General features: G+C 44.7%; 1 protein-coding gene across 6 annotated transcripts in view; it reads left to right on the top strand.

The window, feature by feature from the left end:
- TNFRSF19 (TNF receptor superfamily member 19) overlaps positions 1–14660 on the top strand; it is a 159207-nt gene that overhangs the window by 96704 nt on the left and 47843 nt on the right. For all 6 annotated transcript variants that reach the window (XM_027116691.1, XM_027116690.1, XM_027116689.1 and 3 more), the window contains one exon: positions 6544–6722. In XM_027116691.1, the coding sequence (XP_026972492.1) occupies positions 6544–6722 (179 nt within the window). The remainder of the gene's footprint in view (positions 1–6543; positions 6723–14660) is intronic.

Here is a 14660-nt window from a genome sequence, read left to right as displayed (position 1 = left end):
ACACACACACACACACACACACACACACACACACACACACACACACAGAGTCCTTCTACTAACTGGTGAGAGGGCGAACTCAGTACAACCTGGAAAGTGTCAAAGAAAACCAGAACAGGACAGAGGTTACAGCAGGAAAAACAAATTCTATTCAGGAGCTTTGCAACAGGAGAAGAGAGACCTCGCTCCAGAACCGCATTCAGCTCCACATCCAACGTGGACACATGGGGGTTATAGCCCCGGAGCAGAGCGGGGGGCAGGGTGGACGCTCACCAAGAGGAAACGGCGGAGGAAGGGGGATCCTGGCTATATAGACGCCAGGATTCCTACTGCAGGCAGACAGGGGACCAGGCCTCACCTGGGGCGGGGGGTAGGGTGGGTGGCTTGGGAGGTCAGATATGGAGAATAAGCAGGTACTGAGGGTGGGGGATTCTGGCTAAACCAACTGGACAGGATCCTCGGACAACCGGGTTCTTCAAGACCAGACCTAAGAACAGGGTGCGGTCGAAAAAGTGGCTCAGAGACGCCTGCAGACTTTGGTCAAGCAGAGAGTCTGTCAAAGGAAAGACTGAGCAGAGCCAGTGTGGGCAGCCTGCCCCTTCCTCCTGTCACCATGGACCTGTCCACACCTCAGCTTCTGTCCCCAAAGGAAGCACTGTGCCTGGGAGCTCTCCCCCTTGTGCCCCAAGGTCACATGGGAAAAACTAAAAGATCTAATACTGTTGGTATTTTCATGAGATGCCCAATTAGATCACGTGATGCTTGCCAGCTCAGTTGGCCGCGCTCGAAGGGTACCCTCTGTGCCCCAGCACCTGGGTGCAGTGATGAGTAAGAGCAGCTCCCGTGGGGTACCAACCTGCATCCCTGCGGAGGAACCCGCGCTCAGGGGCTGATGCCAGCGCTCCCCACAGTGCGCCGAGCGGGGTGAACGAAAAGGAGATGCAGAATAGTTGCCCACACACGAGGAGGATGTGTCTGGGAGGTTTCCCCAGACCTGGCACAGTGGCGGAGTGGGAAGTTAGGGACGGAGGATGGAAAGACGGGTTACCATGGGACAGGGGCTGGTGACCCCCGCCCCCGTCTCTCTCTCTGTCTCTGTCACTCTCTCTGTCTTTGTCTCTCTCTCTCCGTTGTTTCGCCTCCTTCAGTTTCTCTTGGTAGTTGTTTATTGAACTTAATATGGAAGATTTCAAGGCATTTTAACCACCTTGTTTTAGTGAATGAAATAAAAACATCAAGGTAGACATTTATATGGGGGGTAATTTAATATTTATACGCTTTTTACTTTATAGCCTGGATTTCAAATAATGATGACGTCTCTACGTTTATGGTGCTTTAGAAATGTGACAAATCAGCTCTAAATGTGGTTGCTGCCATGGATGCTATACAGTAATTCTTTGGAAATAACTGCTCTGAATTTCTAGTTAATTCAAGGTGTCTAGTTAATTTAACATGTGGAATGAGCACTGCATACACTTCTTAGACTCTCATGAACTGAAAGTGATGATATTATTCTTAAAAGTTTAAAAATAATATTAGGCTCTGTCTCTAATAATCTTTTTTTAAATGGCAAATACTTTAGAGAAAGTATATATTTTTAAAATTTTATTGAAGTGTAGTTGATTTACAATGTTGTGTTAATTTCTGCTGCACAGCAAAGTGACTCAGCTATACATACATACGTTCTTTTTCATATTCTTTTCCATATGGTTTATCGTAAGATATTGAACGTAGTTCCCTATACAGCAGGACCTTGTTGTTTATCCATCCTACACATACTAGTTTGCATCTGCTAATCCCTAACTCCCACTCCATCCCTCCCCCACCCCCCAGCCCCCTTCCCACTTGGCAACCACAGCGTCTGTTCTCTGTGTCTGTGAGTCTGTTTCTGAGAGAAAATATATTTTGAATAAAATTCCCCCAAATAATCGATCTCTGTACAAGTATGGCTCATGGTACCTGCTCTGCACATTCTGGTACTCTTTTGTGATGGTGATGATACAAAGCCTTATCTCAACCCCTCACCTGAATCTACCCCAAAGAGAATTGCTGCAGCTGCCACCAGAGCATATAAGCTGCAGGCAGAAATAGTAAGCCGGTATCCAGTTAATAAAGGCAAAAGCTGTGATGCCCTTGGAGCCTGGCGTTGTTTTCTTTCTGTACGTGATTTGGTCCAGTGCAGAATGAACCAAAAAAAAAAAAAAGTTTCATGAAATCCTCATTCTATAAACTCTAATGACATGTAAAACACACACAACAATACATGGCAAAAACTATTGGTCAAAGCGGTGCTTATGTACAATATAAACTCTAGACACGGCCAGGAATCAAAAAAGAAGCACAAAGATTTCCCAACACTGAAGTACATGTTTTCTCAAAAGAGATGGAACTGTCAGTACACCTGTGTATATTCTTTCAAGTTCATTTCTAGTCAGATCATTTCTCTAGTTTCTCAGGACTGGAGAGGGGAAATGAGTGGCTATAGACAGCGAGGCTAGGCAGGAGGGAGGGAGGGCCGCTGACCACGTGGCAGAGGCGTTAAAACAGCAGAACGGCCCCACAGGCCCAGGACTGCCTAGTTCTTTGTATGACGGCGCAACGCAGTAGTAGATCCAACCAGGAAAGGTTAAATTCTGTCTTATGTACCCATTTTCAAAAGGAGGTACTTGGGGGCTTCCCTGGTGGCACAGTGGTTGAGAGTCCGCCTGCCGATGCAGGGGACGCGGGTTCGTGCCCCGGTCCGCGAAGATCCCACAGGCCGCGGAGCGGCTGGGCCCGTGAGCCATGGCCGCTGAGCCTGCGCGTCCGGAGCCTGTGCTCTGCAACGGGAGAGGCCACGACAGTGAAAGGCCCGCGTAGCGCAAAAAAAAAAAAAATTTTTTTAAAAAAAGGAGGTACTTGGGATTCGATTTAGAAAAATTTTTATTCAATAAAAATAATGGAAAGTGATGTTTGAAGTAGCCTAGAAAAAATTGGGGTCTGCAGATCCCTTTATTCCCCAGTGAAGCTTTATTATACTGGAATCAAGAAAATCGGTCTGTTGGGCTGTAGAGAATCCAAAACAGTAATGGCCATGGGTATCATTTGTTTGCGGACACCTGTGCCTGATTTAGAGTTGAGAGGCTTCATATGTTTTCCCTTTTATTCCTCAGAGTAACCCTGTAGGGCCTGCATTGTTATCCCATCTCACAGATGAAGAGTCTGAGGGTCAGAGAGTTCCCAAAATAACTTAGCTGGCAAGTGGCCGATGTGTCTTTGGCTCCAATGCAGGAAAATATACACTTTCCCCCTGTATCAGCCTGGCTTGAAAAGCGACATTTCTGACGTTTGCTACCAGTTCATAGACGCCTACCTCTTTCCCTTTGTTTTCCTATCTTCCTCTCCCTCCCTTTTTCTTTCCTTCTGTGTTGTGTGTTAACCTGTATATGAGACCCTTACAGTCCCAGCTGCCTGGATCAAAGCGTGATGTTGAAATCGCTGCCGCAGGAACTTTGAGGGATATGCCAGCCTGTGAGTGAGGAGGTCCTGCCCCGGATGTCATGTGCACACGCTTTGATCCTGGGACTCGGGGTGGGGGGCTCCCTTCTGTGCCTAAAGAAGGCCTTCGGATGCCTGGGGCTCTCTCAGCAGCTAACGCTGTCCTGGTGCAGACCCCACTGCTGTGCACAGCCCCCCAGAATAGCAGTGGCCTCCTTCCCGCCAAGACCAAGTGCACATCCTAAGAAATTCTTTCTCAGTGTGTCTGTATTGTCTTCCTGATTTCTAGAGGTGCTTCGTGCACGAAAATCAAATCATTACAGAAGTATAAAAACTGAAAACACCTCATAATTCCACTACCCCCCCCAAAAAAAAGATAATCCCTGTTAACAGTTCTAAAGAAATTCTAATTTGTGAATTAGTATTTAAAACTTTTCCCCCCTGCTTCTGTCTGTGCCTTTGGTTCAGAACATTGTCTAGCTGGAGCCCTCAGGGTTAGGAAGGTGCTGACCTTCTGCTTTGTTTTTCTCCCCTGCTCTTTGCTGTGCTTGTTCAAGACACACATTTGAAAGACTGGCAGAGGAATTGAAGGGGGAAAGGAAGGGATAGCCCCTCCCGAATGTGAGTGAGTTCATTAGTGAGGTCTGGATTGAAGTATCGTTGCTAATATCCTTTACTGAGTGGCTTACTGCGTACAGGGAATACTATTCTTTGTGTTGGTTTTTGTTTTTTAATTGAAGTATAGTTGATTTACAATGTCGTGTTAGCTTCAGGTGTACAGCAAAGTGATTCAGTTTATATATATATACACATACATATATATGTATATATATATACTCTTTCAGATTCTTTTCCCTTACAGGTTATTACAAGATATTGACTAGAGTTCCCTGTGCTATACAGTAGGTCTTTATTGATTACGTATTTTATATATAGTAGTGTGTATATGTTAACCCTACCCTCCTAATTTATCTCTCCCTCCACCCACCCTTCCCCTTTGGTAACCATACATTTGTCTGTGAGTCTATTTCTGTTTTGTAAATAAGTTCATTTGTATCTTTGTGTGTGTGTGTGTGTGTTGGTTTTGATTTAATTTTCAGCCAATAAATACTGCTTAGTTGACTTTGTATAAAAATATGGATGAAGAAGTTAAATATATAAATTTTATGGAGAAGCGAGAATTCTGACCTCGCTGGATCTGTGTTCTGGCTTCCGTGGTTCCCAATGAGGAAGCTGAGGCTGTGATTGGGAGCCCTGCCCGCCCCCCCCCCCCCACTGCCCCTCTGGCTGTGTGTGGGCTCCCAGCATGCCCTCCACGTGGGGCTCTGTTTGCAGCTCGAGAGCTGCTGTCTGATTTTCTTTTTAATGGCCAGTGTTCTATAGAAACCATCACATAGTGCAGATAACCGTGTTAACATTTGATATGTAATCTTTCAGACATCTTCCTGTGTATATGTCACATAAAGTGCCTGAAAGTCCCAGAGTGTAGTGGTATGAAGTCTGGCTCTGGAATTAAGCCATGTAGGTTCGTACCATATGACTCAGCAATTCCGCTCCTAGGTATACATCTGAAAAAAACAAAAACACTAATTTGAAAAGATACGTGCACTCAGTGTTCATAGCAGCACTATTTACAATAGCCAAGGTATGGAAGCAACCTAAGTGCCCATCCACAGATGAATGGATAAAGGAGATGTGGTACGTATATGCAATGGAATATTACTCAGCCGTAAACAAGAAAGAAATTTTGCCATTTGTGGCAACATGGAAGGACTTGGAGGGCAATGTGCTAAGTGAAGTCAGACAGAGAAAGACAAATACTGTATGATATCACTTATATGTGGAATCTAAAAAATACAACAAACTAGTGAGTAAAACAAAAAAGAAGCAGACTCACAGATAAAAGAGAATAAACTAGTGGTTACCAGTGGAGAGAGGGAGGGAGAGGGGCAATATAGGGATAGAGGATTTTTTTTAAAAGGATTATTATGGGATTATATGAAATCATGTGTGTGAAACTTTTGAAAATTGTAAAGCGCTATATAATAAATAAATTAATTAATTAATTAATTTAAAAACCGTGTAGGTTCAGATCCTGGTTCTGACATTAGCAATGTCTCTTTGGTTAAGGTGCATGCCTTCTGGGAAACCCCATACTCCCATCCAGGAAATCGGAGCATGGGAAGCGCTTTCCTCATTGTGGGGGAGGAGGAATTAATGAGATCCTGGCATAGGGGAAGCCCCCGATAAATGTTAGCACTTACTATTAATGTTGTTGTAAGAAATGGGATCCTGTTTCTCATTCTGTTTTGTAACTTATTTTTTAAACTATCATGAACACTGGTCTATGGCGTTCTTTTTGTGACTGCATTTATAACGGCATCATATGACACGCTGTGATTGACTTAGTGCTGGAACTCGTATGCAGGTCAAAGAGCCGTCTGTGAAGCCCATCCTTGGAAAGCAGTTCTGGGTTCTGATGGCCAAATCTAGAGATGCTTGAGACCTTTAGTATCACAGGGTTTGATCCAAACAAGGATTTATAAGCGTTGTGTAAGCATCTTCCCTCTCTCAGACAGTAATAAACAGCTAACCATTCCAAGTTTCTCTAAGGATATTGTAAGCTTCTGACGTTTCGTATGCAGCTGTCCTTGTGTTCTATTACTTATCACAGCACTTACTTTCTGCCTTGGTAAGTGACTAGGTGTCTACGTATTTCCCCGACTCTAGCTTCTGAGCACTCAGATGACCAGCTGAGTTGAAGTGCCCTAATTCTGCCCTCAGCTGGCGATAATGCCGCAGCAGCGGGGGAGGCGGGGGAGGGGGAGAGCCTTTCTTATTCAAATGCTCGTGCTCCTGGAATAAAGTGGATGAGTAAGTATACTTAGGTCGTAAGAGAGATTATTAGCAGGGGGAGACACATTGGAACTCGCTGAAAGAGCGGCCTTTGTGTCCAGAGAGGCGGGCGCTGGGTAGTCACCAGCCCAGTTCTCTGCCATCTCCTCGTCCTCCTTTTTCACGCTCGCGGGGTCTGAATAGCTGTCTCTTGCCTGTTCATCCCCGCAGGAATGTGGCTTTGGCTACGGGGAGGATGCCCAGTGTGTGAGGTGCTGGCCGCACAGGTTCAAGGAGGACTGGGGCTTTCAGAAGTGCAAGCCGTGCCTGGACTGCGCCCTGCTGAGCCGCCTCCAGAAGGCCAACTGCTCTGCCACCCGTGACGCCATCTGTGGGGACTGCCTGCCCGGGTATGTGGCCAGTCCTTCCCGCGTAATGAGTCAGTTAGTCTGAACAGGCTTTTCTCTGGTTCCCTTCCGAGTGCAGATGCCCGCTGATGTTAACCTGAACACACTTGCCGAGGTTCGTGGCTCTTCTATTCTCTGGGCCTCCTGTGTGCCCTGCACGGCGACAGGCGTGGTTAGAATGCAATGGATAAGCGTGGTGACCGAGGCTCCGTGTCCCGAAAATCCTCAGAGCTCCTGCAGATCGATAAAACAGAAAACATGGACAAAGGGACGAAAGAAAAAACTAGACAGTTCACAAAAGAGGCACGTGTGTGGCCTGTGACCATACAAAGATGTCCATCCTCAACATGATCGGAGAAATGCAAATACCGCCATCCAGTTGTATTTTGTAAGGCATCACTTTGGGGAGGGAGACGGAGATCCCCACCCACAGGCAGCTTATATCCTAATAAGATTTGACAAATACCTACACAGTAAACGATAAGTTATACAAAAAGGTGGAAGATATGATTGCTATGGAAAAAAAGAAAATCGCAAGCAGCTCAGGGCGTTGGGCGTGCCCCTGGGGGACGCAGGGGATGCAGGTTGCAGGATCAAGGTGGGTCATCAGGATGGGCGATGCTGGAAAGGTGAGCTCTCTCTGGACACAGACCCTGGGGTGGACATGGCCTGGTGTATCTCAGAAACTGCTGAGAGGCCAAGGCAGCTACAGGAGAAGAGAGAGCGGAGAAGAGGGAGAGGCAGTGAGAGCCGGGGGGATTCAGCTCTACCGGTGGAGACCTTAAATGGGCACGTTGAAAAGGAACCCAGGCCGTGGACAGCAAGGGGACCGCACCTGGGCCAGGTGGGGAGACAAAGCCCAGGAGGAGGAACTTTAACATTTTAAGTGCTTCTAGGTAACGGTTGGCCGGACATGCCAGATAAAACAGGCAGTTGGAAACCGGAGTCCTGATGAAGCCCGGGACTTGGTGGGGCCAGTGTGGTGGTCTGTTAGGGACGAGGCATTGCTGCAGGAAGTAAGGAGGGGAGGGGACAAAGTGAGCATCAGGAGGACCTAATTAGTATCTAGTGGAGCCAGAGGAGAGATGAGGATTCCCGGAGCTTTCCTGGAACCCAGGCTTTATTGCAGAAGTAAAGCAACCAGGGCCGGCAGCATGACGGGAGCAGCAAACTGTATTACGTAGTGGCTAAGCAGTTTACGTGAATCATTGTCTGTGACGTTCACAGTGTTTTAAAAACGAAGAAAGTGAGCCTATCATTAAGGTTATTCAGGCGAGATGGCGCAGGCAGTGCGCAGTGTGGCTTGGACTCTGCCACCAGAATCCACGCTCCAAGTCAGTGCAGACGGAGGACGCTGACTGCACTCCGCCGGCTCGTGCCCACGGGAGCAGGGATTTTACAGATGCTGGGTGCCTGCTCTGGGGCTTTTAGTGAAGCCAGAGGGCAGATAAAGCTCTGGGCCTGAAGGCCAGAAACAGGGCAGGGAATAGCCTCATGGGTCAAGCAAGTCCTTATGCGAAGACTCAGAACCCAAACAGATGCAGAAAGTAGTGGTCTTACACCAGCAGCACAAGTGACCAAAGAAAAACTAGCTATATTTGACTTCATCAAAATTAAAGCCTTTTGTGCTTCACAGGATACCATCAAGAAATTGAAACAACAACCCCCAGAATTAAAGGAACTATTCGTAACTCATATATGTGATAAGGGACTATCATATCTAGCATATATAAAGAACTCTTACAACTCAATAACAAAAAGACAAATAACCCAATTAAAATATGGGCAAAGGATTTGAATAGACATTTCTCCAAGGAAGAGACACAAATGATCAGTGAGCTCATGAAAAGATACACAACGTCAATTAGTCATCAGCAAACGCAAAAAAAGAAAAAAAAAGACCCACATACTTCACACCCACCAGGATGGTTATAACCAAAAGACAGGCAGTAACAGGTGTTGGTGAGGATGTGGAGAAACTGGGAACGTAAAATTGTGCAGCCACTTCGGAAAACAGTACGGCGTTTCCTCAGAAAGCTGCACGTAGAGTTACCATGCGACCCAGCACTTCTGCTCCTGAGCGTGTAACCAAGGGAACTGAAAACATGTCCACACGAAAACTTGTCCACAGATGTCCATAGCAGCCTTATACATGAGGGTCAGAAAGTAGAAATGACCCAAATGTTCATCAGCTGATGAATGGATAAACAAAATGGAGTGTATCTAGCAATGGAATATTATTCAGCGGTAAAAAGGAATGAATTACTGCTACATATGACAACATGGAGAAACCTAGAAAACATTATGCTAAGAGAAAGAAGCCAATCACAAAAGAACACATATTGTAGGAGTCCATTGGTGTGAAACGTCCAGAATGGGCAGATCTAAAGAACACAAAGTAAATTAGTGGTTGTCTAGGGCTGGTGGTTGGGAAGGGTTGAGAAGAAGGGGGAGTGATTGCCAAAGGGTACAGAGTTTCTTTTCTTCCCTGATGAAAATGTTCTAAAAGTGACTGAGCTGATGTACGAAAGACCATTTACTTGAATACTTTAAAGGGGTAGATTGCGTGGTATGTGAAGTGTATCTCAGTGATCTGTTATGTGTTTAGAAAGCAGTGGCCTGTAATCTCAGAAGACACTGAGAGCTGTGAATATTATTCCCCAGCGTCTTGAGCTTGTGCAAATCTGATGGAAGGACAGACACTGGGCCCCCGATACCTCTCTGCTCCTGTTCTGACGGAACCGGGTCTTGACTCCTCTGCCTTCTCCGCCGGGGAAGAGGATGGGGCGTCAGGGAGAGGAGGGGTCCACGGGGGATGCCAGGCTGAGCTGGGCAGTGCCCAGAGACCCAGGACTCGGTTTTTACAAGGGGGAACCCAGGCGTGGGCTGCTGGAGCGTGAGAGGGAGTCCCCGCCAAACGTGCTTCCTCGTGCTTCACCAAACGTGTTGTCACCTGAGCCCAGTGCTTTAGTGTCACGGTGTTTGCTCATTCTGTAAATAGATGCTTAGATGTGGGAAGGTTAGAAACGAGTAGACATTTGAATGGTGTTTCGTAGTTTAGTTATATGATTAGTTTAAAATTACATCCTTTCTAAGCAAGCATGAAGGTGTGAGGCAGGCAGCAATTACAGAGTGACTTCTACTCTTCCAGGTCTTCCAGGGTGTTTTCAAAGTGCTCACCCAGCTTGACTGTATTTTTGTGAAAGAGGAAAATAGTTGACACCCGTTTGACAGACAGGAAAATGGAGGCAGAAAGAAAATAAATAAATTGCATATTGCCTCCAGAAAAATGCCAAGGTCAGGCATAAGGTGGGCAAGTTTATTCCTGGTGTGACGCCTGCCCTCTGCGGCCGAGGCCTCACTCAGATCAGGATTTTCTGCTGCCCAAAGGCCCAGCCCCCCACCGGACACCGGTGTGGAAAGTCTGTCCTCTGTGCTACAGTTTGACCAATTAGGGAAATTCAGTGCCCTCGTTCCCAAATATGGTCAACAGCTTTCGGCCAGTTACTTAATTTCTCTGACATTGATTCTTCTCACCTATAAAAATATCATCTAATAATAATACCAGCCTACAGAATTGTCAGAAGGATTAAGAACATATCTCACGTAGAGTGCCTAGCAGAGCGCCTAGTACACAGTAAGCACTAGATAAATCATTGACATTGTTACCAATTAATGTTATTGGGGGCCAGTGAAAGCTTTGCTGAAAGTGGCCAAAGGGCCTCCAGCCCCTGTTCTGGCCCACGCCCCCTTCCCTTCTCTGCTGAGGGGACCTGGGGCCCCGCCCTGGAAGAGTAACCCAGCCCCTGCCAGTTCTTTGCTGCTTTTAGTAACCGGGATGGTTAACACTAGGGATTAACATCACCCGCTCCTTACAAAGGAGGAAGTCCATCCTTGGAGCGGATGAATGACTTGCTCGAGTCCTGTTTCGCTGCCACTGAGGATGGCCTCTGCTGGTTCTGTACCCACTCCCCCCGCCAATCCCTGTCAGCCCGGCTCCCCAACCTCCTGGTCCGTCCTCCGTCCTTCTGCTTACAGTGGCACTTGGCAACCCTTGCCCATCCCGAGCGCCCCAGGCAACACCAGGCTCTTCCCCTGACGGTCATCTTTTCAGTAGCATCTTCTCAGTGTCACTGGGGCCATCGCTTTGGCTGCCGAGAACTGTGAACAGGGGGCTGACCCTCCAGCACAAACACGGAGCCCACGGGTGTGTAGGAGAGGGCAGAATTGTCACCCGCCCCCGGCAGACGCGCTGCAGGAAATGGGACCTGATGTCACACACAGGACGTGGCAGCTGCATTCAAACCTGTATTAAGGGAGATCGTTCTGAAACCAGGGCTGGACTGGGGTCTGTCATCCCCCTGCAGAAAAGTGTTCATTGGTGGAAGAGTTAGTGTCTGCAACCAGGCTTTCTTAAAATAGCAGTTATCAAGCTGGTGTTCATTAGACTAAGTAGTATTATTTGGGTTCAGCTCAATTAAAAACGCCTCTTCACATTCAGTGTTGGGGAATATTTTGGGTGGATAGATGTATTTATATGCTGCATCTCATCAGACAGTAAATTAGATAAAATTCAATGTGGTTTCCTTTTGTCTCTTTGCATTAGCTGAAAGCACGGAGTAAAATTTAAAGTTCAACGATAAAATGCAGTTTAACCAGACACCGTGTATATGTCTCTGTTCTCTTTTGTCTTATTTAATTTTTTAAAATTTGTGTCCTGTCTCATTTGGTCAGGAGCAGAGTTGCAAATCTATCTATGTCCCCCAAACCTTGGCAATCTAAACAAAATAGAGAGAAGAATAATTTTTAAAGATTTATAGATTTCTTTACCCACTTAATCTTTTGTCACATCTTAAAACTCTAATTTCTGTATCTTCAAATTGGATGATAATTTTAAGGAGACTTTTTAAAAATAAAAAAACAATGTCTTTGATCGTTAATACATAATTGGTGATTCAGTAATTATTCTGTGCTTTAGGATTCAGACCTTAATCTCATTTGTACTAAGTGGAAAAAGTGAGAGTCGGTTGATGGCTTTGAAAATTTCGTAGCAGTTAAAAAACATCTTAGATTCTGCCGTCCAGCCATTGTAATGACGAAGCTGGCAGAGCAGGTCCTGAATGCTTTTGGATAATCTCTGTACCGCTGCTGATAGCTGCTATGAGCATCATGCCCAAGTATCGCCTCTCCTGTGAGCAGTGGCAACAAGGCAGGCCCATCCAACCTCCTATCTAGTTAGGGTTTCTAGTTAGACTTAATGGTCATTGAAAACATGGGATTTTCTCACCTGCTAGCCTCATTTGTGTTACAGCCCCCAAACTGATCACATATTTTAATAATTATATTTTTGGCAAATATATTTTGTTCAATTTCAGGGAGAGCTCAGACCTCCAAACTGTTTTGTCACAGGTAGAATTCATTATTTTAAAAATGTTCAGGGGCTTCCCTGGTGGCGCAGTGGTTGAGAGTCTGCCTGCCGATGCAGGGGACACGGGTTCGTGCCCTGGTCCGGGAAGATCCCACATGCCGCGGAGCGGCTGGGCCGCTGAGCCATGGCCGCTGAGCCTGCGCGTCCGGAGCCTGTGCTCCGCAACGGGAGAGGCCACAACAGTGAAAGGCCCGCATATCACAAAAAAAAAAAAAAAAAAAGTTCAATAATGTCCACATTTGATTCCCAGCACTTGTTTAGCTTATTTACATAGAAAGAGTTTTTCTGTTTAAAAACTATATTAGACTATCTCAATATTTAATCAACTTATAATTTGGCATGTTTTCTGTCTGAGATAAACAGAATTAGTCCGCATATATTACAGTGTTTAGCAAGAAGTACATCTAGGAAAGCTCCCTTATATTGTCCTATGGTTTTTACCTATTTTTAGATTTTTTAATGAATTTTTTAGTTGTGGTAAAAAAATGTAACATAAAATTTACCATCTTAACCATTTTTTAAGTGTACAGTTCAGTAGTGTTAAGTATATTCACATTGTTGTCATTATACGCAGATGACTTGATTCTCTATATAGAAAACCCTAAAGACTCCACACAACACTATTAGAACTGATAAATTCTGCAAGGTAGCAGGATAGGAAATTAACATACAGAAATCTATTACATTTCTTTAGACTAACAATGAAATATCAGAAAGAGAAAGTTTAAAAATATTCCTTTTAAAATCGTGTCCAAAAAAAAAAAAAAACCTGGGAATAAACCTGACCAAGGAGGTGAAAGACTTATACACAGAGAACTAGAAAACACTGATAAAGGAAATTGAAGATTATTTAAAGAAATGGAATGATATCCCATGCTCTTAGATTGGAAGAATTAATTTTGTTAAAATGGCCATACTACCCAAAGCAATCTACAGATTTATTTTGATCCCTATCAAATTACCCATGACATTTTTCACAGGACTAGAACAAAAAATCCTAAAATATATATTGAGCCACAAAAGACCCAGAATTGCCAAAGCAATCCTGAGGAAAGCGAACAAAGCTGGAGACATAACCCTCCCAGATTTCAGACTGTACTACAAAGCTACAGTAATCAAAACAGCATGGTATTGGCACAAAAACAGACATATGGATCAATGGAACAGAACAGAGAGCCCAGAAATAAACCCATGCACCTATGGTCAGTTAATCTACGACAAAGGAGGCAAGAACATACAATGGAGAAAAGACAGTCTCTTCAGCAAGATCCTGGTTTCAATTCTTTTGGCTAGGACTTCCCTGGTGGAGCAGTGGTTAAGAATCCGCCTGCCAATGCAGGGGACACAGGTTCGAGCCCTGATCCAGGAAGATCCCGCATGCCGCGGAGCAACTAAGCCCGTGTGCCACAACTACTGAGCCTGCGCTCTAGAGCCCGCGAGCCACAGCTACTGAAGCCCGCGTGCCACAACTACTGAAGCCTGCGCACCTAGAGCCCGTGCTCCACAACAAGAGAAGCCACTGCAATGAGAAGCTTGTGCACCGCAGCAAAGAGTAGCCACCGCTTGCTGCAACTAGAGAAAGCCCGCGTGCAGCAACAAAGACCCAACACCGCCAAAAAATAAATAAATGAATAAGAAAAAGAGTTTTAAAAAAAAATGCTTTTGGGTATATACCCAGAAGTGGAATTTCTGGATCTTATGGTAGTTTTATTTTTAATTTTCTAAGAAAACTCCATACCATTTGCCATAGCAGTTGCTCCATTTAATATTCCTGCCAGTAGTGCACAGGGGTTCCAGTTTCTCCACATTCTCACCAACACTTTTTTTTTAGTAGCAGCCATCCTAATGAGTGTGAAGTGATGACTCACTACGGTTTTGATTTGCATTTCCCTGATGATTAGTGATGTTAACTGTCTTTTCATGTGCTTGCTTACCATTTATATATCCTCTTTGGAGAAATATTCAAGTCCTCTGCCCATTTTTAAATCCAGTTATTTGATTTTTGTTGTTGAGTTGTAGGAGTTCCTTATATATCCTGAATATTGACCCCTTATCATATATATGATTTGCAAATATTTTTTCCCACAGGGGTAGGTTGCCTTTTCACTGTTTTCATTGTATCTTTTTTTTTAACAACCAGAGAAACTATTATTACTATAATTTAAAACTTTCTTTTTTTTTTTTTTTGATTGTGACCTTTTTTTAACCACTTTGTTGAGGTATGATTGACAAAACTGTACATATTTATTGTATACAACTCCGTGAGTTTGGGAATAAGTATACATTGATAGTATCCTTTGATGCACAAAAGTTTTAAGTTTAATATATTCCCTCTTGTCTATTTTTGCTTTTGTTGCCTATTTATTATATGCCTTCTGGTTGCCTTTTGATATCATATCCGAGAAATCATTGCCAGAGTCCATGTCATGAAACTTCTCCTATATTTTCTTCTAGGAGTTTTATAGTTTGGGGTCTTATGTTTAATTAATTTTGAATTAATTTTTGTATATGGT

This window comes from Aethalodelphis obliquidens, unplaced genomic scaffold (genome assembly GCF_003676395.1).
Source record: "Aethalodelphis obliquidens isolate GAN/ISIS:26980383/991018 unplaced genomic scaffold, ASM367639v1 scaffold16, whole genome shotgun sequence".
In the NCBI taxonomy this organism is placed as follows: domain Eukaryota; kingdom Metazoa; phylum Chordata; class Mammalia; order Artiodactyla; family Delphinidae; genus Aethalodelphis; species Aethalodelphis obliquidens.
Note: the sequence above shows the minus strand (reverse complement) of the source record. Positions and strands in the feature narration are given on the sequence as shown.